The sequence below is a fragment of the Myotis daubentonii genome, chromosome 1 (assembly GCF_963259705.1).
Source record: "Myotis daubentonii chromosome 1, mMyoDau2.1, whole genome shotgun sequence".
NCBI lineage: Eukaryota > Metazoa > Chordata > Mammalia > Chiroptera > Vespertilionidae > Myotis > Myotis daubentonii.
Window position 1 is genome coordinate 24,428,156 of NC_081840.1, and position 24,706 is coordinate 24,452,861.

Below are 24,706 nucleotides of genomic sequence, written 5' to 3' on the forward strand. Positions count from 1 at the left end.
TAGCTCTCAATTAGCTGCACCACTGGAGAGGAACAGTGACGTGGTAGACTTTGCAATTTTGTTTCCTTTGGCTTTGGAATGCACTATTTTCTCAGTAGATTAACTTTTCTAATTATATTTTGCACAGCCTACTATTAACTGGCATTTGTATTTCCTGAGCACACAACATCTAACACTGAGTTGGGGGACACAGTAGCGGCCAAAACTGTGCTGGTCTCAGGGAATGACAGTGCTGCTGTGGAAAATCCACACGTGGATAATGAACAGAGAACTAATTATCAAGTGCTCTGCAAATATTAAATCTGCAGCAGAGAAGGCAAATTAGGAATTCTCCACGGACATGTGAACAGAGATTAAACAAGCTTATTGAAATTCTAAAAGGAACAGAAACTTCCAAGAATCGTCTTTCGCGTTAATGGAGCCAGATGAAAAGATGAGGCCAGTGAGTGACTGGGTGGTCGTTCAAACAAGAAAACCTCAAGCAGTAATACCAATGCGTTTTACAAGAGCGTTTAAAATGAATTTTATTGTTGGACTTTTACAAGTAGTCTTTAAAGGCTTCAAACAAGAACTCTGTTGCAAAACTCTAATAAATAGCTTGCCCCAAGTCCCCAAACAAAATGTAAAACAAAGTAAAAACTAAACTCAGGCGGATAAGCAAGCCTTCAGAATGCTTAAATGCTAGTGACATTTCTCATTGATAAAGAGATATCAGGCAATGTACAATCTCCTTCACACACGCCAGAGACCATTGAGATCTTTACAGAGCACTCTGAAATCTTCCCATTTCCATGATAGAAATGTCACCAGAAAAGAAAAAAATAATCCCATGGAGAAATCACAATTATGAATGAAACTGTAGCATAAAAGTCTGGGGCTGGGGTTCGGGGAGGAGAGAGGAAAACCCACCCTGTTTCTTTCAGGGCTGGAGTGAGGAATGAGTCGGGGTTCCTTGGGGCAGGGAACGCCCAAGCAGATGACACTAGATCGCTGCACGATCCCCCCTGAAAGGGCACAGGTGTCAGCTTCCTGACAATTATGAAGGCTAGAAACAGGGCCGCCAGGGGCTCCCCTGGGGTCAACACTGCTGGGCCCAGTGTGTGTGCTCCGCGGGGCCCAGGGCGTTGGAACAGCGGCCCAAGCAGCTGCATCGCGAGGCAGGAGGAGGAGCACAGGGCCGTCTCTGCAGCAGAACCCTTTGACGGCCGCGGAGGATGCAGAAAACGCCGTGCTCGGGGGCACACTGGGACATGCAGGTTGCAGAAGCCCATTCCACCATCACAGTCATTGCTCCTAAGAAGCAAGTACTAAAATTCACAACTTAACATCCGCTTTTCCTAGTTTCAAATACTGGTGAAATCTTGCTTTGGAGACAAGGGTTTATTAATTTTTTAATATGGTCATTTTGAGTGAGCCAAAATACAATTTTGCTGCCTTTTTCATCGTTTAAAAACCTCCAACACGATACTTTTGGCCAAAATGCTACCGATAATATTGCAGGTTGAAAGAATTCTGAAATCAATCAGTGTTTGGAGCCCGGAAGCTGCAGGGAGGCCGATTCCAATTGGGTAGGATTCACTTAAGCCAAACCGAGGGCTCTCGCTCCGAGGAGCACACAGCACCTGGGGCCATCTCCCCCGGAAAGGAAGGGAATGAGGGCACAAGGCAGGACCTGAGGGGCGTGGCCTGCAGGCAAGGCTGCCTCTAGGGTAGGGCTCTGCTGTGGGGTAATAACCCCGTCCTGCCAGTCTCTGCAGGACAGGAACCAACAGCACGGGCTCCTGCACAAGCCAGCAGCAGAGGCAGGCCCGCCCTCCCCGGCATTTTAGGAATGCAGGTAAGGAAACCCCTTCCCCAAATACACAATTTTTAAAGCCTTTTACTTTCCTAGGAACAATGACATTCGTCAGGATAATGAGGGGCAGCCTGGGTTGCTGGGGTTACCTGAAATAGTTAAGAAAGAGCCGAAGGAAATAGAGGCAGATAAGCCGGGGAACCTTGTCCTAGGCCCAGTTTCTTTTTAAATACATAACAGATAAAGATATTGTGCAAAAAAATAAAGACATTCACATTTTAGCAGTTAAACTTTATTTTACTTTTTAAAATTTTTACTTTTTTGTTTTTCTTTTCTACAAAAGGCAGACAATGATTGTTGATCTGCAGTTGTTGTGTGTGTGTGTGTGTGTGTGTACCCCCAAAAGTGGGCCGAGTGGGTAGGAAGCTGGGAACGCCCAGTGGCATGCCCAGGGCCTGCACAGCCTCGGCGGCTGCGGCCGCTCCGGGCCGCCGGCCCTAGCTCATGTCGATGGTGTTGAAGACCCACTCCGTGAACTTCTTCAGCTTGTCGGAGGCGTGCTGGGACTCCTCCTGCAGCCTCAGGTTGTCCTCGCGCAGGTGCCGGACTTCTGCCTGGAGGTGGGCTTTGTCTTCTTTTTCCTGAGGCGGAGGAAAAGGACTGAGCACGGCACCCACCTCGCCGGGCTGCCGGGGAGTGGCTGTGGGCCTGTCTGCACCCTCCCTCTGCCCGTGTCCACTCTTCCTGCCACTAAACTTCTGGAGCCAGGCCTCGTCCTGGGTGTTCAGACCCGCCCACCCAGGGGGCAAGGCTGCCAGATTGACTACAGTGTATCTTGGGATGTAAACAATGTGTTTTGGTGTCTGTGTTCATAAGGACTGTCTTGCAGTTTAGACTGCTGTTCTGGTGGCTGCTGCCTTAATACAGTCAAAGCCGCTCGAGAAACAAGACGAGGTGAAGGTCTCTCGGCACGGAGGCGCGGCCACAATGACAACATGTGGGTCTGGGCTTCTGACCCACGTACAGGGGTGGGAAGCTCAGAGGGGGCGGCTGAGGCTCGAGGCTTCCACAACGGGAACGTGTGAAGGCCTTCTTGCACCACGTGGCCAGTGGGAACCGAGCTCCAAGGAGCCCCCCAAACACCCCCCCTTACCCCACTAAGGAGCACGACGTAGAGGGGCCGGCTGCCTGAGCAGACGCCTACCTTCTTCAGGTCTTCCCGAAGCATCTTCAGCATCCCCTCCAGCTGGTCCACCTTAGAGGCCAGAGTGGGAGAGGAGTCCTTACTGCTGGAACGAGAAACAGTCCACGTTGGCGGGAGCCTCCCGGCGGGGTTTGTTTGGCATTTTTTTAAAATGAGGCGGCTGTATTTGCAACATGGTTTTCAATGTCAAAGTACTCAGGATGGCCACCCAATGTGCATGTTCACTTTAAAAAAGAAAATGGTCATCTCAACAAAAGGCCGTACAAGCAGGAACTACAGCCAATCCATGGCTTCCTTTGTTCCAGAGGCTGCATTTTTATAACAAAAGAACACAGGACAATGAGTGAAAATGGTCTCCGTGGCAGCGCGCTTTCTGGCAGGTTCACCAGGAACAGTGCCACGGCTCCTGCTGCAGCGGCTTTAGGAAGAGGGGCTGATGGAAGTGCCACCTCAGGGCAACAAGGAGGGGTCTCGGGTCCCCAGAAAGTAGTCTGTGACCACTATCCAGCTGTAAGTTACTGGGCTCAGATCTTAAAAAGTCTAAATATCTTTACTTTTAAAATAAGACTACATGTTTCAGAAGCTTGTCAGCCTACCCTTAATGTCTTATATTCTTTGCTATTATGATCAGCAAGCTAGACACATAATTTTCTTTTTTTTGTAAATACATTTTTATTGTTTCAGAGAGGAAGGGAGAGGGAGAAAGAAATAGAAACATCAACGATGAGAAAGAATCATCCATCGGCTGCCTCCTGCCTGCCCCCCACTGTGGACCGAGCCTGCGACCCAGGCACGAGCCCTTGACTGGAAGTGAACCCGGACCCTTCAGTCCGCAAACTGACGCACAATCCACTGAGCCAAACCAGCTAGGGTGACACACAATTTTCTTATTCTCTGCGTGTCCCACGGCTGACCACTGAGATGCTGTAATATACAGTAAGTCCGCACTTAACACCACACATAGAATCTGCAACTTTAAGTGAAATGACATGTAACAACCAATTTTGTCACAGGCTCATTGACATAACCAAGAGTTAAGTTGCTTCGGCATCCCATCAATGTTACAATGAAACAATGTTTTCAAGGACCGCTGGTATAATAATGTCACATGTACAGCCACTATCCTCACCACCTGGAACGGAGCGGAAAACGCCTGCCTCTGCACGTTACACAGAAGTCAAGTCCATGTTCTTAGCTCACAAGAAAACCCTCTGGGACTCAGTTACTGCTCATTTATTTTACATACACTCTCAGGTACCCCGTGGCCCAGACCTAGTGCAGAGCTGGAGCTGCCAGGACGCAGGCACATTCATAAGCATGACCGACAGGCGGCTGCGGAAGGGACTCGAGGGCTAACCACACAGGAATCTGGGGATGTTTTAGCACAAATGACTCTTCTTACCCTGCTTCCTAACGCCAAGGGTATGAGTGTATAAAGCATTAGTAAAGAATATTCATACTTCCCACTCTGAGCTGCCAAGGGCGGGTTAACTGTGTTTACAGTGTTCAGTTACAGGTGCTCCAACTGAAACGGGAGGAGCTGGCACCGCGGTGATGAGCCCCAGCTCGCCTAGGGGCCTCTGTCTCCTCCCACAGCTGCTGATGTAGTGACGTGTATGCAGGGGGGTGGCCTCACCTCTGGGTGACCCACCTGCTGTAGGACTTCATCTGGACCAGGGCCTGGTCCTCAAGCTGGTCGCTGTTGGATGCAGCACTCAAGGGGCGATGGTTTTCATCACTAGCAGCAAAGAAGGAGGCTCTCTGGACTGCAAAGGAGGCAGAAACGCTCAGCAGCTGGGAAACATCCTGGGCTGAGTCAGCATGTGGCCCACACTGACCCCCAAGCTCACAGGAAAAATAGCTGTTCTAAGCTGCAACAGGACAGCAGCATTGTAACTGTCCTTAAAAAATAGTTGCTGTGCATCCATTTTAGCCCCCCTTTTCTCTTATCAAATTCTCCCTCTGCTCAATGTTTCCCTGGGAACAGGCCCTGTGCCACGTTTCCAGCCCAGGCGTCCCCCTCAGTGGTGACCACAAGTGCATCAGGAGCTCGGACTTGGCTTCCTGAGGCTCCCATGGCCACCCGGTGGGCTGGGCCAAGTCCACACCCGTGTGCTTCCAAGTGTCCCAACTTAACCCTCGAGCCAAGAAAACAGAATCAAGTTTAAAAACTCCCATTAGAAACACAAAACGCCTACCATCCTGTCTGTACAGTCAGGGCAGGAGAGACGGTCAGACAGGCCAGGCCTCCCAAGCCCCCACTGCCCTGGTTCCAGCCTCACAGCAGAGAGAGGGCGGCAACCCCAGTGACACAGAATGGGGGGCAGGAGGCCGGGAGAACCTGGCTGCACCCACTCGGACTCTGCCCCATGGGGCAGGTGATATATGCACATGTATAGACGGTGTCTATGTAAACGAGAGGGACCCACAGACTGAAGTTTAAAACCGCGTTAGTCCTGGGACTGCGGTCAGCTACCTGGGGATTCCTTGCTGACTGTGTCATGGTGGCCTGACTTCCAAGGCCTAATCAATTTCTCCTGAAAACTGGCGCTTGTCTGAACAGCTACTTTCAATTCTTCAAAGAAGAGCAATAAACACCACCCCCGCACCCCCAAGAAATCATCTGCTATCATCATCTTTTTGTTGTTGTTAATCCTCACCTGAGGATATTTTCCCATTGATTTTTAGAGAGAGTGGAAGGGAGGGGGGAAGACAGAGAGGGAGAGAGAAACATCGCTGTGAGAAAGACACATAGATTGGTTGCCTTCCGTCCCCGCACCCCCCCCCCCCCCCCCCAAGCCTGAAACAAAGGTATGTGCCCTGGACCGGAATCAAACCTGTAACCCTTAGTCCTCAGGCCAGTGCTCTTTTCCCTGAGCCAAACCGGCTAGGGCCTGTCATCCTCATTTTATGAAGAACGACTTAACAGCAAAAAGTTTGGAATGATGACCTTAGAATGAAGTCAGTTTATTCCAAAAAAGGCACCTGACAACCTATGTCAGCACACAAGACAGCACTGCAGTTTTACATACGTCAGCGCCGTCGAAGGACCATAGGCCTAGAGCAAGCACTGGGCAGGGGGCTGGCACGGGAACAGCGCGGACAGGACACGTGCCACCACCCTTTGGGGGGATGAATGTGCGACAGGGGGGGCCCGGCACCCTAACAGATCCCATGTGTGTTCAGCAATGATGTCCTTACGACGTGATGAAGGACCACATTTTTCTCCTTCAAGTGACAGTTGGGACCCCCTGCCCTTCCCACTCAGGGAGGGAAGGCACCATGTTATGAATTCCTCCGGAGAGGACACATCAGGCTCCACCTACTGAATCAGAGGGTGTGAGCCCTGCTGAGCGCTCAGTACCAGCTCAGCTGGTCCTGGCTGTGCCGGTAACGGGCGGGGGCTGTCGCTGTGTCGGAGGACACAGACTGAGGGAGACTGACCAGCACCCACACGGCAGTGTGGCCCTGCGTAGGTCCCAGCCGGACTGCTCGATCCCCAGTGGACTCACCCTCATAGGCCTTGGCGGCATCCACCAAGTTGGACCAATCCAAATCGGCAGCAGCGTCGGGCAGGGGCATGAGGCCGGGGTCGGGCATGGGCCTGCGGGCCTCCTGGACGTCGGTGAGGGAGCTGTCCGAGGCGGAGAACTCTCCTGCGGGAAGAGATGAGCGATCAGATGCTTCTTGGGCCACAGACCACTCAGGAGCTGACCATCTCCTGCTACCACGGCAGGTCTGTAAGTTGGTACCGAGAATCAGCTTCTAGTCAAGCAGGTCTTAGTGGCCTTTTCAAAGCTGAGTTCAACTACAAATTGGCTTCCTCCAGTCTTAAGTCGTTTTTTTATAACCTCCTCCTATCTCATTCCCAGTGGTGTGACTGGGGAAAGGCAGTTTTCCACTGAGGAATCATGTCTGCTGTGGCAGGGGCTGCTTGTCTGCCTTGGGGTGCAGGGCAGCCCAGGTCTCACTTTTCCTTACAGGCCAGGAACTCGGGCTGGAGTAAGAGGCCTCCTCTCCTTCCCAGGGATAAGCACCGCCTGGGCCATAGCAGTCCAACATCTGAGCCTCTTCTAAGGTGACAGCTTTTAAGATACAAATACTGAGCCATCGTAACAGCTGACCTTTGCTTGGCCTGGGCAAGCAGGAGCAGGCGGAGGGGCCGCCCCACGCCCCACGCCCCACGGGGGCGCTGCTACCGCTCCAGCTCATGATGTGGAGAACACAGAGGGGGATGGGGCTCAAGAAGGCAAATGCGGTCAACAGGCCAGGAGGGGGTGGGAAGAGGGCAGAGCGTGCAGTTTCGTGAGAAAGGCCGCCCAGGATAGGACTGACACTGCTCTCATGCAGAATGGATGGAGCTCCCAGCTGAAATGCGCAAGCAACTCCAGAAATACCTGTTTACAAGGAGTTAAAAAGTTTCATCAATTATGAGAGCTGGTAAACCAGGGTATATTTAGTGCTTGTTTTCCCTCCCAAATTACACGAAGAACGGCTCTGAAGTGCAGCTGCTAGTTATTAACGTGCTTAAAATTAGCACGATTATGAGTTAATGGAAATAACAAATACTGCCAGAAATTAAATGCTCAGTTCTATTGAAACTCGCTCCCACCAAGGGTAAGTAGGTGGAACAGACAATTTTGTGTGTCACTCATAATCCTCTGCCCTTTTCACTTCTGGGGCTCAGTTATCATACGGGGAGGAAAGAAGTCATCCTCCCCATGGCGCACACTCATTTCCGTGGTATTCCCACCACACGAGGCCAGGCCGCGGGACCAGCCAACAAGGACTGCTCAGCTTAGGACACGGGACCCGGCGCTGCTGCCCGACTTCCGTGAGAGCAGGAGGAGATGATGGGCAGGTGCTCAGGAGGCTTTCCCATCCTCAGGGCTGGGCCTGTACCCTGGGCTCCGTCGGCTGAACAGTGACTGTGGGTGTTCTGGGCTGCCCTCAGAATGGAAGCCTCTAGAAGACAGGGCCTGCACTGACAGACAGGTGCAGAGAGGCCTTCACAAGGTTTAAAGGCATGCAGGGGCGTTAGAGAGGCACTCAGGGCAAGAAAGTTGTAGAAGCAACGGAATTCAGGGGGAGTGGCCCCAATGTGGGGACAGAAAGGGAGAAAGGATTCTGGCATATCGGGTCACTACCAGGAGGCTTTTTCTAGAGTCTGGATGGTAAAAAGTGCAGCTGAAGTGGGGGAGCTGGCACGATCCCCAAGTGGTGCCTGCAGGGTGAGGGGGTACAGAACGGGAACAGGGAGCAGGACAGAGACAATGGAGGAACGTTCACGAGTGGGCGGAGAGCTCACAGAGCATGCAGGGAGAAAGCACACCAGGCAAGCAGCAGTTTAAGGAAATGCTGCTCCGAGAAGCAGCAGAGGAAAGGAATGTGGGTTTGAATGGACACAGAATTCCCAGAGGGGAATAAAAAGGTAGGGGAGGTGTATATATAACAAACAAGCAGGAACACAGGTTCCACAGAAGTATCAGCTGTGCTGGGTCATAGTGGGGAGGGGAGGTACAGAACCCTGGAGTGCAGCTGGACAGAGGGAGGAGAAAGAAAAATAACTAATTTAAACCCATAGTCCCAGAATATGGCCTTCAGAAACCTGGGATCTAGTGCAAACAAGGCATTCATGAGCCAAAGGCAAACCCAGGGAGGTACCCCATCATTCATATGCCTTTTCCTCACATGCTTGCTCCCTGATGAATGAATGAGCCCACAAACAAGTGGTAGAGACCACAGACAATCCTCATAGTTGGGGAAGACAGAAGAATGACAAGCCTGGGTTTCTATGGTGGTTGGAGGGAGGGAAAGGATATAGTGTCTAAGAACTAACTAAACTACTATTAGCCAAATTTACCCAACCTGGTGAAATACTAATTCTCAAGCCTTTGTATTCAAATTCAAATTCAGCAGGCCTTAGGAAAGGCCTGGAAGTCTGTATCTTTAACGAAGATCCGATAGGGCAGCTTTCACGCACACCTGGTGCCCAGGATTTTGCGGCTGTCACCCAGGGAGGCGCCATGACTGGTGGCCGGGGGCTTACATTCCTGGGTCCCCTGGGACTGTCACAGCCGGAGAGAGTGTTGCTGGCAGTCTGTCACCACCCGGCACTGCACAGACAGCAGTCTGAAACAGTCTCCAGTCTTTCTGGGGAAGAGGCTTATGTGCTTGTTCTGGGACTTTGGCCTAAGGAAGGCTCGGATTTGGCCCATGAAGGGCTCTCGGGGAGCAGAGGCTGATAGGCGCCATCTTTCTTCTTTTCCTCACTCCAGCTCACCAGTGTCTCCTGGAACAAGTTTATACACTCATCTGACACCTCGATTTTGTGACTGCCGCCGAGGTGACACCTCTAGATGGCCTGGTTCTGGTGACCAGCACGACTTATGCTTGCAGTCCCACAGGATGTCAGATATTGGTAAACTTTAAAAACTGCTTTCGGAAGATCTGGCTTCCTATCAGCCTGAGTGTAAGTACTGGCTGAGATCCTCCCCTTTAGGACTGTGACTGACAGGTCTTGGCATACCCTCAACTATGAGCGGTCACTAAAAATAAAATTGATTGCTTGGATATCACAAAGGTTTGAGAGAAAAGAGCTGGGGTGGGGATTAACAGTAAGGTTGTATCCCTTACATGAGGCCACTCCTTTAAGACATGGATGAAATATACATTCTTCTCAAGCACACATGGACAATTATCCAAGATAGATCATATGTTAGGCTATAAAACAAGTCAATGAATTTAAAAAGATTCAAACCATATCAAGCATTTTTCCCCACCACAATAGTATGAAACTTAAAATTATAAGAAGAAAAAATTTACAAATATGTGGAGTTTAAACAACATGCTACTGAATAACCAACAGGCCAAAGAATAATCAAAAGGGAAATAAAAAAATACCATAAGACAAATGAAAATACAACATACCAAAACCAATGGGATGCAGCCAAAGCAGTCCTAAGAGGGAAGTTCATAGTAATAACTATTGAAAATTATTCATCAAAAAATTAGAAAACCTAGAAGAAATGAATACATTCCTAGAAACATATAACCTACCAGGACTGAATCATAAAGAAAAAATCTGAACAGAGCAGACACACTACTAGTAAGGAGACTGAATTAGTAATCACAAACCTACCAATAAATAAAAGACCAGGACCAGAGGGCTTTACAGGCGAAATCTACCAAACATTCAAAGAAGAATGAAAAACTACTTTCTCAAACTCTTCCAGAAAATGGAAGGAATAGTTCCAAACTCATTTTACGAGGCCAGCATTTCCCAGAGACCAAAATTAGACAGGAATGCCATAAAAAAAGAAAATCAGAGGCCAATATCCTTGATGAACATAGATGCAAAAATCCTCAACAAAATATTAGCAGACCAAATTCAATAAGACATTAAAAGGATACATGGTCAATTAATTTATAACATAGGAGCAACGAACAGACAACGGGGAAGGGAGAGTCTCTTCAATAAATGGCGTTGGGAAAACTGAACAATCACATGCAAAAGAATGAATCTGGATCATTATTTTATACCATACACGAAAATTAACTCAAGATGGATTAAAGGCTTGAATATAAGACTCCTACTAGAAAACATAGGCATTAATTTCATAACCCACAGCTCTTAGGTACACCCCTTCAAATCACTTAGGGCAATGAATTCTTAGAGCTGACACCAAGAGCAAAGGCAATAAAAGCAAAAATAAAACAAGTGCAACTACATCAAACTAAAAAGCTGCACAGCAAAGAAACCATCAACAAAGTGAAAAGGCAACCTAGAAGTGGGAGAAAAATATTTTCAAATAATATATCCGTTAAGGGGTTAATATCCAAAATATACACAGAACTCACAACTCAAAACCCAAACAATCTCATGACAAAGAGGATCCGAATAGACTTCCCCCCCCCCCCCCCGACATTCAGATGGCCAACAGGTACATAAAAAGATGCTCAACATCACTAATCATCAGGAAAATGCAAATCGCTATCACCTCACACCTGTTAGAATAGCTGTTATAAAAAAGGCAAGATATTAATTTCTAGGAAAAAAAATAAAGGCAAGATAAAAGTGTTGGCGAGTATGTGAAGAAAAGGGAATCCTTGTACACTGTTGGTACGAATGTAAATTGGTGCAGTCAGTATGGAAAACAGTAAGGAGGTTCCTCAAAATAAAACTACCATATGATCTAGCACTTCTATTTCTGGGTATTTACCCAAAGACAATGAAAACACTAACTTGAAAAGACAGAAACACCCCCATATTCACTGCAGCGTTATTTGCAATAACCAAGATGTGGAAATAATCTAAGTGTCTATTGATGGATGAGCAGATAAAGAAGATATGACATCTATGCAATGGAATATAGTTAGCAGCTATAAAAATAAAAGTTTGCTATTAGCAACAACATGCTGGACCGTGAGGGCATTGTGCTAATTGAAAAAAATCTTACACAAAAAAGTAAGTCATGAGGATATACAGCATGGTGACTACAGTGGGGCACAAGTAGGTTTACAGGTGTGAGTACACAAAACAGAGTTCATTCTAGTATTACTATTTGACTACTAGAGGCCCGATGCATGAAATTCATGCAAGAGTAGGCCTTCCTTCCCCGGCTGCCGGCACTGGCTTCCCTCTGGCACCAGGGATCAGGCTTCCCTCCCTCCGGCCTCCAGCAGGCTCCCAGGACCCGGGCTTCCCTCCCTCCGGCCGCCAGCAGGCACCCGGGACCCGGGCTTCCCTCCCTCCGGCCGCCAGCAGGCACCCGGGACCCGGGCTTCCCTCCCTCTGGCCGCCAGCAGGCACCCGGGACCCAGGCTTCCCTGTGGCCACTGGCAGGCACCCGGGATCTGGCTTCCCTCCCTGTGGCTGTCGGCAGGCACCCGGGACCTGGGCTTCCCTCACAGCCCCAGTTTCGTCTGGCACGACGTCCTGGAAGGATGTCCGGTCTAATTAGCATATTATGCTTTTATTATTATAGATTGTATTATTTTCCATAGGAACAATTATAAACCTACTTTTGCCTACCATATACTGTACTGCAACCTGAAAGTTGCTAGGAGAGTAAATCTTCAAAGTTCCCATCACAAAAAAATAAAAAAATTTGTAACTATGTATGGCGATGGATGGTAACTAGACTCATTGTGGTGACCATTTTGCAATGTAAACCAATATCAAATCATTATGTTGAATATCTGAATTATAATGTTATATGCCAATTACACCTTAAATAAAAACACACACACACAAGCATGCATCCCAGGTGACTCGTATGGTCTAGTGAGGTTGAATGTTTGTCCCCTGTGGTCTGAGATTACTGGTGAGAGGCTAAATGAAGGGAGTACTGGTGAGCCAGGATAACCTGAGCATGCTAGCAGAACTTCCCCCAGCTATCATTCTCGGAGCAAAGTGAATGCCAGCCGGCTCTGACACTAGCCACCACCAGCGGGCCTACTCAGCTGCAGCTGAGCACAGACTTACCGTGCAGCGACTTCATTCCCAAGGTGTAGGAAGGCCTCCGCAGTGGAAGGGACTTGGGGAGAGAAGGGTACGTGCTACTGAAGAGGACGTCGTTGGGCAGGGCTTGGTCCAGAAGTGAGGCCCTCGAGGTGAAGAAGTGCTCCCTCTGGCTGCTGTAGATGCTCTCATCCGACAGCGTCCTGTGCAAGGCCCGCCTTGAGGTGGGGGTGTGGGGGAAAGGAGACTGAGGCGAGGAGAGTGCATGGAACTGAAAAACAGGGCCAAGACAACAGGAGGTCAATTTTCCAGGTCACACACCCAGGGCCCAGAGGTTGGGGGGAATGAGCGGGTTAACAAAATCACTGCTCTCAGGCACACCCCGTCAAACCCCAGAGCCCAACCAGGGAGCCTCAAGGTCTACCACCTCTGTCTACATCCTTAGGGCCAACCTGAGATCCCGAGCCCACCACGCTGCCTGTCAGTGCTCAGTGCATAACTCAGACACATAATTAAATGAATCCATCAATACTGTGTCATGATTTAGAACAAGATGAGGACCAGACAATGTGAGCTGTTGTTGAATCCTGTGTCATTGACCAAACCATGTCATCTCTCTGAGCCCGGCTCCTTGTCTATGAAATGGGGCACATCATCCCTCAGGATTATTAGGAGGGTAAATGAAACACGGACTGATCACAACGTATATCAGTGGTGTTATGAAGTAATGTTATAGCCCCTAGGGAACAGCCGTGGAGCCAAGAAGGTGTCCTCAGATGCTTGTCAAGTGACTACATGTTTGCTGGGCAACAAGAGCATTTGATCAACACAATATATTAGTGTAAATAATAGCTGGCGCTTGGTAAACATTAACTACTATAATTATATTTAATGAGTTTTGGCGATATTTTATTTTTTGAGATAGATTTCTATTCCTGAAATGAAAACAGGAAGGTCATCTTTATAATTGACAAGTATTTATATAGTTATGGAAAAATGACACATGTTCCAGATTCCAGATAGCTGTATTTCTTACTGATGTCTTTTGCCTTGGTGACCTGGTTTTAGTTGAGATTTTTCTGCAAAGAGCAAGCTTCTGAAAATTCCATTCATTGGGAGACAACAGACACATTACCAACATTTAAATATCCAGCATCCTGAAAGCCAACAGAGTATTTGGTCTGTTAAGAATAACACTATATTTATTCAGTTCCTCTTCGACTACTGGTCTCCTTGGCAGGGAGAACAATGTGGGGACAGCTGAAGGCCTGAGGAGGAGGCTGAGTCCTGGCAGGAAGCCACGCAAGACTTTCCATGACACTTTGAAGGGGCAGAGAGACAATGATGCGGCAATGGCTCTATATAGAGAGCTGAGCAAACAGAGTTGACACTCAGGTTCATTCATGTGCTAGGGTCTAACACAATTCCATTAAACAAACCAAGGGTTAAATCAAGTCACTACTACCCACAGCATGGCATGCACAGTTGCTGCATAAATATTTTAAAAAATAGTAATCAAAGGCATTGTAAATGAGCCTCAGGTGTAGCCAACTGTGTAAAAACTGTGCTCACTCTTAAAAATGCATGATGAGCTAAACCCAAGGTATGTATGTGCTTGCCCAGAAAATGGAGCTACTGTGATAAACGCTTTGTGAGGCTGGAAGTGGAGGGAACTTGGTCTGGAAGTAACGATTTCTCTTCTCACTGCACAGAGTGGGAATCAGAGGTTATAAAGCTTGCCAATTGCAATTAGAAAACAACAACAAACCAAGCGGGTCACCTCTCCTCCATCTGCAAGCTCCAGGGCCGTCACACAGCTCCTGCCTATCGCGTCAGGTCTTGGGTCTCCATTCAAACTCTGCTCAGTCTTCGTTGGGGCCTCGGGTCAGCAGAGGGATTTCCTTTTCCTGTGCGTATTCCCACCCCGATGGTTTTACAGGAGAGAAATTTCCCACCAATTCGTTTCAGTCTCATCAGAAAATACGGGTGCACTTCAGAGCAGTAAACACTGCCTGGAAGAGGCCCTCTGAGCAGCGTGCTTTATTATAAGGTCTAACATCCTGCAGGAAAGGGAGGCCGGACAGGAGACGGAAGGAAGCCATCGGCCCAGGCCCAGAGGCTTTCTGCACATTAAGAGTAGCAGGACCTAGTCTTGTCCAAATTCATGAGGGTGGTTCCTCACCCCATCCCCGCTTCAATTCCAGTCTTAAAGGTGCACACACCTCTGGTTGCGGCAAGCGCCCCCTCTACCTTCCTGGCAGGTCAGGCCTGAGACTGCCGAGTGGCCCCACTGAGGGCTGCCGGCCCCTGGGAAGAACCTCACGGAGTTGATGGCTGACTGGGATGCGATTGAGAGCATCAGGCTGGGGGTTTCCAAGCTGTGCTCCCAGGAGCCTTCAGGGTTCATTACAGCCTCATTGCTTGTGGAGAGGAGATGTTTAGGTGGGACCCAGGGCCATGACACCCACCCCTCTCATCAGAGAGACCCTGCTTTCTCATCCTACATATTGGACTTCCATGTATACTTTTATTTAATAAAAGGATTTTTGTGCTTTAAAATCATTTGGGTGCCACTGACATACTCTGGCCTTCTATTTCAAAGCCTAGGAACACAGCCTGGAGAGGTGGCGCCTTGCTCCAGGTCAGTCTGCTGTTCTCCCACTTCTGCAGCCCTCCTGGCTCCCAGTGAAATGGGAGCACCCGCACTTGCAACAAGCAGGTGTCAGGTCTTCCTGAACCCTGGAGCTGTGTGAGGCCTCTTCCTTTGGTCTGTACTTGAGTGCTAGCAGGACTATTGGTTTGCACTGTCGTCTGTTCACTTGCCACTGTATGCAGCCCTCATAGAAAATAGGGGTATTCATCCAGCCGGCGTGGCTCAGTGGTTGCGTATCCACCCATGAACCAATAGGTCACAGTTCCATTGCCTGCCAGGGCACATGCCCGGGTTATGGGCTTGATCCCCAGTAGGGGGCATACAGGAGACAGCCGATCAATGTTTCTCTCTCATCACTGATGTTTTTAGCTCTTTCTCCTCCCTTCCTCTAAAAGCAAATAAAAACATTTAAAAATTTATTTAAAAAAAGCGTTGATTAAAAAAGAAAATAGGGTTATCCCATCTCTGCCTGCCAAGGAGGTTTCTTGCTGGCCAATAAAGCCAACGTGGTGTGAGTGGCTCCAAGGGTCACAGCCTGAAGCTGCCGCTCCTGGCATCTGAAGCCTGACGCAGTGGCCTGGAGCCGTGAGCCGGGTGTAACCTGGAAGGTTCTCAAGGGCACACTGTCCTTCCTGACACAGCAGAGCCACGGGCATTTAGTCAGTCTCAGAAGACACACAGAGCTCCTTAGCTGAGCTCATCTGAAACCAAACCAGAAAGGATGGGACTGGAGAGAAAACAGGCTATTTCCAGCTCCTGCTTCCAGCCTTTTTATAGTAATAGTTTCAGCAGAAGGATTTACTTTTAGAGGGTCTGACAGTCACATAATCACAGCTTAAAGAACGTGCACCCCTGTTTCAAATAGGAATGTTAAAGTAATTCATTTTGGAAATAAAAGCCAAGACCTAAAATAACAGCAAAACGGACATTTGCTTTCAATTACTTCCAGCGCAGGAGTGAATCAGAAGAACGCGAGCGTTAAACTTGCCCCTTTCCAAAAATGTTACACTAAGACTTGGAGGACAGATTTCTTTCATGGCAAGTTTTACTCTCCTCTAAATCAAAGGAAAAATGTAAAATAATTTTTATTTTTAAACTGGTCCTTAAGCATTTAATACACCTCATTGGGTTTTGATGGATAGAGAAATTTCAAGTGCTATCTTTTGTGAAGTTGCTAAGGAAACGGTTTGTACCCCGGGTGATGAGTCAGAACTGTTAAGTGCTGGCTTATAGAACAGAAATCAAGAATGGCAAATCTTTAAAATGATTTATGATCTTAATGTTTATGTTAATAAATCATTTCTTTTGCAAAACTCAAGAATGGGCTTTTGAGTCCACCTCAGTGCTGTCGATGTTGGCTCTAAGTTTAGGAGGTGTGTCTGGCCCGCCTGGAGGAAAATGCATGTGTGCTGAGAACGCCAAATGGGACGCGACCACTGGGCTCCTGCAGGGCTTGCTTCCTGCTTCTGGTCACAGTCTGCGGGTGGTGAGTAGTTAACAGTCTAGCTTCCATTTTTAATCAGTTCTCATAGTCCTTAAATGAAGCTTGCCAGTCACGTCAAACAGACTATAAATCATTCATCCAAGAACCTGGTGAACAGAACACAACGACGTTCACTGCCACCTTCCTGGGTAGATGCCCTTCTCCTGGGACTACCCGCTACTGCAGACAGAAGTGCCTCATACTCACAGTGAACACCTTTGGGCCCCGCTCAACACACACGGGCTCCGAGCCCTGAGTGCTGTTCACCTCAGGGGACAAGAGCAGAGAGTCCAAGCTGAGGTGAGCGGAACAAACCTTCCACATGGCTATGCAAAGGTGCAGCCACTGACACACAAACCAGTTCTAAGCAAATGGGGCGGGGGAACGGGTTCTGGGACTGGATGGGCAGGGTCTGGGTTCTAGAGAAGGCCCTGCAGCCTGGACTTCTGAGAGGGAGGGGGAGGAGGCCTTATGAAGTGGAGAGAGCCTGGAGGTTCTGAAGGTGAGTGTGCAGACCATTTGCTGGACTAGAGCACCCAGGGTAGGGCCAGCGTTGGGGCAGAAGCAGGCCAAGGTGCAGAGTGTTGCGGGCACACAGGAAGGGGAGCCCTTTGGATGGAAGGCACTAAAGCCCTTAGAGAAAATGTCGGTCTGACGAGGGGCCCCAGATGCCCTGTGGATTCCGAGGAACAATGGCACTTGGAGAGGAATGTTCGAGGAAGAGCGGCTTGTGCACCGAGCAGGGAACCCTGGGAGAAGAAAGAACCCTGGGGTAGGACAGGCTGACATCCTCCCAGACAAAAGGGATGTCGCCGCAGGAACAGAACATTTGGAAAACACTGTGAGCTAACTATTGGGAAGATTGGGTGGTGGTGGGAAGAGGTTTCAATGGGGGGCGGGGGGGAGCTGGGAACCACCTTTTTGGAGGGAGTAACTGGCGAGCAGCTCCGGCCCGTCTGGCCTCTCTCTAACTGCTATTTGCCCAAGCTCTGTCTTGTACCTTAAAGTTCTTCTGGGATTCGGGAGTTGGGCTTTCAAGGTCGATGAGTTTCTTGAGATCCTCCTCAATGGTGGACTTGGAGGCTGGCTTGGGAGATGCTCGGAGGTCCCTGGTGGAGGCCCGCAGCCTGGCGTGGGCTATTTCATTGCCATCACTCTGATGACGCCTTGAATAAAGGAGAGAGAGATGGCATGAACTGAATCAGTCCAGTGGACCCAAGGTCACAGTGGGCTGGGAAGGATTAAGTCATTAGAGAGATGTTATAGGAGAGAAAAGAAGAATAACTTCTGTTCCATTACATTGGAAACTACTCAGATAAGTAATTGTTAAAGAAATGAAACCAATTTGAAACATAAACTAAGAAGTCTGATGAAAAAAATCATTCTTTTACAGGAAACAATTAGCTCTACCAAGCCAAAATTAGCAACAGACTTTTTAATAAAAGACACAGGGTATAAATCCCAAATGCAATCTTTGTGTAGACAAAAACAATGTAATTGAATGAATCATTTATTCTTTTTTTGCTGTACTACTTTGTAAAAAGTCCTTTATAGTCAGTCCTTTATATATATGTAGTCACTTACTTTCTAATGTTCCCTCTGGTGCCTCCTGGCCCAGTTAAGAACCAGATGGGAAGGCTGTGATTAATACCATCAAAGGGGGTGGGGGAGGGTGGGGATCTTTGCACCAGAGGGTTGATTTTTCTGAAGTGTGTTCTTCAGACATACCATCTTCCCTCTTACCCGAGGTTTTGCTTTCTGAGGTTACATTTACTCAGGGTCAACCATGATCCAAAAGTATTAAATGCAAGAATCCACAAATAAACAATTCTTGTTTTAAACTGTGTGCCATTCTGAGTGGTGTGAATGAAGCATGTACTTCCTGCCCGACACGTGAATCATCCCTCTGTCCCGCATATCCCCAGATGGGTACACTACCCACCCATTAGTTCCCTCCTAGCTGCCTCAGTTATCAAATCGTTATCGCTGAGAGACCACATTCACATAACCTGGTTACAGCATGTTGTTATAATTGTTCTATTTTATTATTAGTTATTGTTGTTACTCTCATACTGTGCTTAATTTATAAACTGTCAAAGGTATGAATGTATTAAAAAACACCCATAGTATATACAGGGTTCGGTATTACCTGCAGCTTCAGGCATCCACGGGGGTTATGGAACGTATCCCCCATGGATAAGGGGATACAAATATACTGTTTCCTAGGAGATCTAAGACTCTCAAATCTGAATATACTGCAATACATCTTATTTAAGGAATGGAGTGGGAGAGATAATTTAAGACAAGTTTTACTTAGAAAAAATAAGTGCTGCTCAGTGATTAGAACTTCGGCCCATGCACTGAATGCTCATGGGTTTGACTCCTAGTCGAGGGCACATACCTGGGTGGCAAGTTCGATGCCCTGCCGTGGTCGGGGCACAGGCGGGAGGCAACCACATGAGTCTCATGTTGCTGTTTCTCTCTCTCCCCTTCCCTCTCTCCCTTCCTTCTACTCTTTCTGAAATTTAATGGAAAAAATATCCTCAGGTGAGGATTAACCAACATAATAACAACAATAATAATAATAATCTCCCTACCAAATCAACTCTTCTCTACTTCCCAGCCTGGCTACCTCGGCCACAGAAAATTGCCTCAAACTTTCTGTTCTCTGTCATGTTACAAGCAAACCACCCAGTAGGAGAAACAAAAGAATTCTTACTTTCTTGTGTCCATAAATCCCACAGAATTTATGGTTCCTTCGGGTTTTTTCCATCCAATCAGGTACTTGCTAGTTGCGCCCTGGCGAGGGTAGAAAGTCCTAGGACCAGACGAGGAGGACGAGGAAGAGGAGAAGGAGGGTGCGAGCTGCGAGGAGGCGGCCGGATGAAGCTCTTCCTTAGGGGAGCTCCGGGCACTGGTGAAGACGACAGGGCTGGCAGAGTGGCGGGAGCTCATGGTGCTGAGGAGAAGCAGGGCAAAGACAAGGGCCACGTGTGCGGGCGTGCACTGGGGTCAATGCATCAGCGGGGGTGTCATCTGGACAGGGTTACGGTGGGTTAGGAACAACGGCTATTTCATGGAACATGAACGGGGGTGGCCGGCCGGCCTCCCGGCTTTCTCTCTATAATTTAAACGTCTGCTGTCAGGGTGAAAGGTGGTCAGGGGCGTCAGTCTGCACTTTACATAAAGAGTAGGATAGTGAGACTTTGAAACGCACCGGCACCTCTTAAGTTTGCTACAGGTAAGTCTACAGGAGGCAAGTGGGGGCAAGCCTGCCGCAAAGGCCGTGTGTCTTGCTTTCCTCAGAACCAGGGGTCATGGCGACGCTGCCAGGCCCACGCCGAGAACAGGAGAGGAGACGGGTCAGGCGTACAGCTTACACTCACATCCCAGCCCAGGGCCACACTGAGGCCTCCCTAGCCACGGCATCCGCACGAATGTTGACTCTAGAAAAAGCTGTTCATCACAATGAGCTTTCTTACACTGCACACAAAACCCAACCCAACATGGATTAAAGACTTAAGTACAAGATCCGAGCCCGTAAAACTCCTAGAAGAAAACAGTAAGAGGTAAGTCCCCTGACTTCAGTCTTGGCAATGATATTTTGGATTTGACAGCAAAAGCAGAGGTAACAAAAGCAAAAACAAACAAGTAGGACTGCATTGATTTAAAAAGCTGCTTATAGCAAAAAATACCATCAACAAAATAAAAAGGCAACTTACAAAATGAGAGACAATATCTACCTATAAGGGTTAAAATCCCTGTACCATGGTATATACATCATACAACTCAACAGAAGAGAAAAACAAATCGATTAAAAAATGGGCAGAGGATCAGAACAGACATCATTTCCAAAGACATGCAGATGGCCAACAAGTGCATGAAAAGATGCCCAGTGGCACTAACCACGAGGGAAATGCAAATCAAAACCATAATGAGCTATCACCTCATACCTGTTAGAATGGTCATTATCAAAAAGACAAGAAATAACAAATGTGGATGTGGAGAAAAGGGAACCATGATGCACTGTTGGTGGGGTTGTAAATTGGTGTAACCACTACGGAAAACAGTATGGAGGGTCCTCAAACAGTTCCTCAAAAAATGGACAATAGAACTAACATATGATCCTGCAATCCCACTTCTGGGTATTTATCCAAATAAAACAAAAATACTATCTTGAGATATCTGTGCCCCTTGTGCTCACTGCAGCATTATTTACAATAGCTAGGACATGAAAGCAACCTAAGTGTCCATCAATGATTGAATGAATAAAGAAAATGTGGTATATTATATACACACAACAGATTATTCAGCCATAAAGAAAGGAAAATCCTGCCATTTGCAATAACACAAATAGACTTTGAGGGCATTATGCTAAGAGAAATAAGTCAGACAAAGACAAATACTGCATGATCTCACTTATACATGTAATCTAAAAACCATATTGGTGATTGCTAGAGGTGGGGGAGATGAAAGGGTGAAGGGGGTCAAAAGGTACAAACTCCAGTTGTAAGATAAGTAACGTACAGCAAGTGACTAAAAATAAAAGTTAAAAGCTGTTCATCATCAATATATTTCAAAACTAAAGTCCATAGAACTTAAGAAGGCTACTCCTTATACTTTTAAAACTCAGAAAGGCAGAATACTAGGGGTGAGAGTTTAAGTTGAGCACAACCTGAGGGCCTTTAATTGAGGATTTCCGCTTCCCTACCCATGATCTCACAGGACCCAAGTTCACACTCCAGGAGTCCTGCTGAGTTCTCCAGCTCAGGCTGGGACCAAAGACAGCTGACTCTTGAGGATGACGGACTTGCTTACTAAAAGTTAGTTAAGAGGATGTGGCCTCAAAGCATCCCTCTGCTGCAGTTTTATTCATCAAAAACTGATGGTCCTGGTCTCAACAACGTGCCGACTTTAGCTAATAATGACATATCACTATGGCATTCTCAGTGATGACAAATGCACTACAGTCACGTGGGAGGCTGGTAAGGGGCCCGGGGAGCTCTCTTTACTACCTGTGCAGCTTTCTGTAAACCAGAAACTATTCTAGAATAGAAAACTAAGGGGGAAATACATAAAGCAAAAAAGAAAAGAAAAATAAACAAAAACCCCTGCACTCTAATGGTCCTGAGATAGCACGTACAGCTGAAAAGGATCTGAAACTCCCACCTAGCCCTTACATAAAAATCAGTTCCAGCTGGATTGTGTATTTACATGTAAATCTTCAGATTCTGGACTAGAATGTGGAAGAACATTTTTCTGATAGAAGCAGAAGTTCTTTAATGGGATCATAAAGGAAAGGACTGCCATTAAAAGAACTTCTATTCATCTAAAGATAAAGAATAGGAGAACAAATAGGGTGTCCCCCAAAATGTATACACACTTTGAATAATTATTAATTCCAATGGGCTAAATCTGAAAAGAAAGAAACATCTATTGAGCTATCAGAAAAAAGTGTGTATACATTTTGGGGGGACATCCTGTATGTAAAATATATATCCAGCCATGGGCTCCTATCTAGAATACAGAACTAAGACAACCCAATAGAAAAATGGGCAAAGATTTGATAGGATTTTCACAAAAGAGGATAGCTAAAAAAAATAAATAAATAAACACTGGTGCTCAGTGTCATCAGCTATCAAGAAAATGCAAATTACAGCCACACGGAGGGACCATTGCACACCCAGCAGCATGACTAAAATTACCGACTTACAATATTAAGTGCTAGAAAGGATGTGAATCAATTAGAACTCTTATACATGACTAGTGGGAGTGGTACCTGTTACAGCCACTTCAGCAAACTGGTTCACAGTCTCTGTGACAACTGAACGTTGTGTGTGTGTGTGTGTGTGTGTGTGTGTATCTCCTGCGACTTAGCAATCCCACTCCTAGGTAAACACCCAAAAGAAATCCATACATACCGTGTACCAAATATCACATGTAAGAATCTGTGATATCCTCAAACTGGAAACCCTCAGAATGTTCACCAACAGTAGAGTGGATAAATGAGTTGTGGTATTTCCCACAATGTAATTATACTACAGCAATGAAAACAAACTCATGCTACCTGCATGAATCTCACCAGCATAAGGCTGACTTGAAGACACAGACACAGAATAAAACATATGGTGTGGTTCCTTTTCTATAAAGCCCCAAATTGGTGTCCCGAGCCTGGGATTTTAGGAGTCGGGGCTGTGTTTACACTGGGAGGAGGCGGAGTGACTGGGGAAGGCGTGGGGGAGGAAGGTGTCTGGATGTTGGGAATGTTCCAGGTCTTGATCTGGGTGGCGACTGCATGGGTATGTCTGCATTGTGAAAAGTCATCTCGATGGACACTCATGCATGCACGTTGTACCTCAGTGAAATCACACACACAAAATTAAAGCAAAAGGAGCTCGAGGGGGAAGGAAAAATCCCCTCACAATCTCTCTCACATACATTGAAAAGCAGTGCAATCTCATTTAGCTTTTACCTCTTGGGAACAAATTATCCCACTTGTTTGCTTTTGAAATTAAAAGGGAATGCAAAACCCTTGCATAAGTGCAGTACATTAGGTCAGTAAGAACAAAATAATAGCAGGTTTCTGCTACAGAGAGAGACTGAACGGGTACGGTGACCCAGAAGTAAAAAGGAAGAGGGACAGACACATAAAGACGGAGGCAGGTAAACTCAGAGGGGTGACACGGGAGACCAGGCTAACGGCCACACGATGGGCACAGGGAGAGGCTTCCGCAGTGGTGGGAGTGCAGCCTTGGGGACACTTTAAAACAATGACAGGCTTGTGGCTTTTGTTAGCTACTTCGTGGCAAGATCCGATCTTTGGTTTGCCGATTTTTTCACCTGATATACCTACCCCATTCACATTTATAACACGGATGTGGCGATGTCGTGGTTAGTGTCTGAAGCAGATTTCCATACCGTGAAATGCAAAGAATCAGGGCCTAACGTACACATCTCTCAGCGTGGATAGTCACATGCTTGCTTTACCTGCCTTGATTAGTATCCACAAGTGAGTGCAAGCGTGTCAGAATGACTGGAGCTGGTTCTCACACTTTAAATAAATGTTAAAATAGAAATGACAGGACCCCACCCGAATTCTGACTGAGTAGGCTGGGTGGGGTGCAGCGACATGAGAATTTGCACTTCTAAGGCGTGCCCGGCTGATGCTGTGGTCCCTGACTCATGCTGAAAACCACTGTACATTTCAATTGCCCATATTTTATCTTTCTCAGCAACAAGTATCTTGATATGATAACATCGGTATTTAAAACCTTGAGGCTTTCAAAGCCTAAATGTTTGGTCGGAACAGAAATAATTAGCCATGAGAATAGAAAGTAGGTTGTATCATCTGTTAACTTACAAATCATTCCTCCATGTTTAAAATAGCTATGCTGGCTTTAGCCAAATGCATACACTGCATAATGGGGAAAGTTATAGAAAAGGCTTAGACATGTAAAAGGGAAGAGCAATAAATAAATAAATAATGTATACAGTGTTTGGAGCGTTTTCCAAACATTATTTCTCTGAGAGGAAGAGACAAAACAACTAAAATGACATTGTCAGCTTCATACTTTCACAGGGGAACTGTGTGGCTGGCCTGTTTCATTCTCTCGGAGATTTCCTGGTAACGCAGCACAATGCGGCTTTACCCATGGCAAGTTCGGTCTCGCTATAGGGACTGTGTGAGACGACGATGGAACAGGAAGAGACAGCAACAGGTATGTCTGTGTGGAAACCACAACCTCTGCTCTTTTCTCGTTACATCAAAACTGCATTTAGCCATGAGCACGGCCAAACTGGGGAAACAGCTAAAAATTTAGTCAGGGTGTTCCTGGATTCCTCAGGAGGAGGCTGGCTTTACGCTTTATAAACGACAAGACACTTGTTTCCACTTTCCTGAAACTGGAGCAACCTTAGGTGCCTTTGGTCACTCCACAACATGAATTTTGAAAAGGAAGAGCAGATGCACACACATACATGATGCCCCACAGAGAAAAAGGAGAAGAGGCAACGAGGTAACTGAGGCTCTGGGACAACCCAAATCCATCCAAACTGCTCATCTTAACCTGGTGAAACCATGAGCAAATGCACCGCAGCTGGCTCTTTTA

The 24,706-nt window shown here is 47.2% G+C and overlaps 1 protein-coding gene across 32 annotated transcripts in view; it reads right to left on the bottom strand.

Moving 5' to 3' along the window:
* Positions 1-494: 494 nt before the first annotated feature.
* Positions 495-24,706, bottom strand: part of SIPA1L1 (signal induced proliferation associated 1 like 1) — a 352,094-nt gene continuing 327,882 nt past the window's right edge. For 21 of the 32 annotated variants that reach the window (XM_059691698.1, XM_059691696.1, XM_059691712.1 and 18 more), the window contains 7 exons: positions 19,318-19,557; positions 17,599-17,764; positions 12,487-12,733; positions 6,512-6,655; positions 4,636-4,765; positions 3,000-3,084; positions 495-2,436 (listed from right to left, as the gene is read on the bottom strand). In XM_059691698.1, coding sequence (XP_059547681.1) covers positions 2,293-2,436; positions 3,000-3,084; positions 4,636-4,765; positions 6,512-6,655; positions 12,487-12,733; positions 17,599-17,764; positions 19,318-19,557 — 1,156 coding nt within the window. In that variant the 3' untranslated portion in view covers positions 495-2,292. Of the gene's footprint in view, positions 2,437-2,998; positions 3,308-3,376; positions 3,651-4,635; positions 4,766-4,805; positions 5,660-6,511; positions 6,656-12,486; positions 12,734-17,598; positions 17,765-19,317; positions 19,558-24,706 lie in introns of those variants that run through there. The other 11 variants (XM_059691737.1, XM_059691777.1, XM_059691728.1 and 8 more) reach the window with 8 other exon arrangements.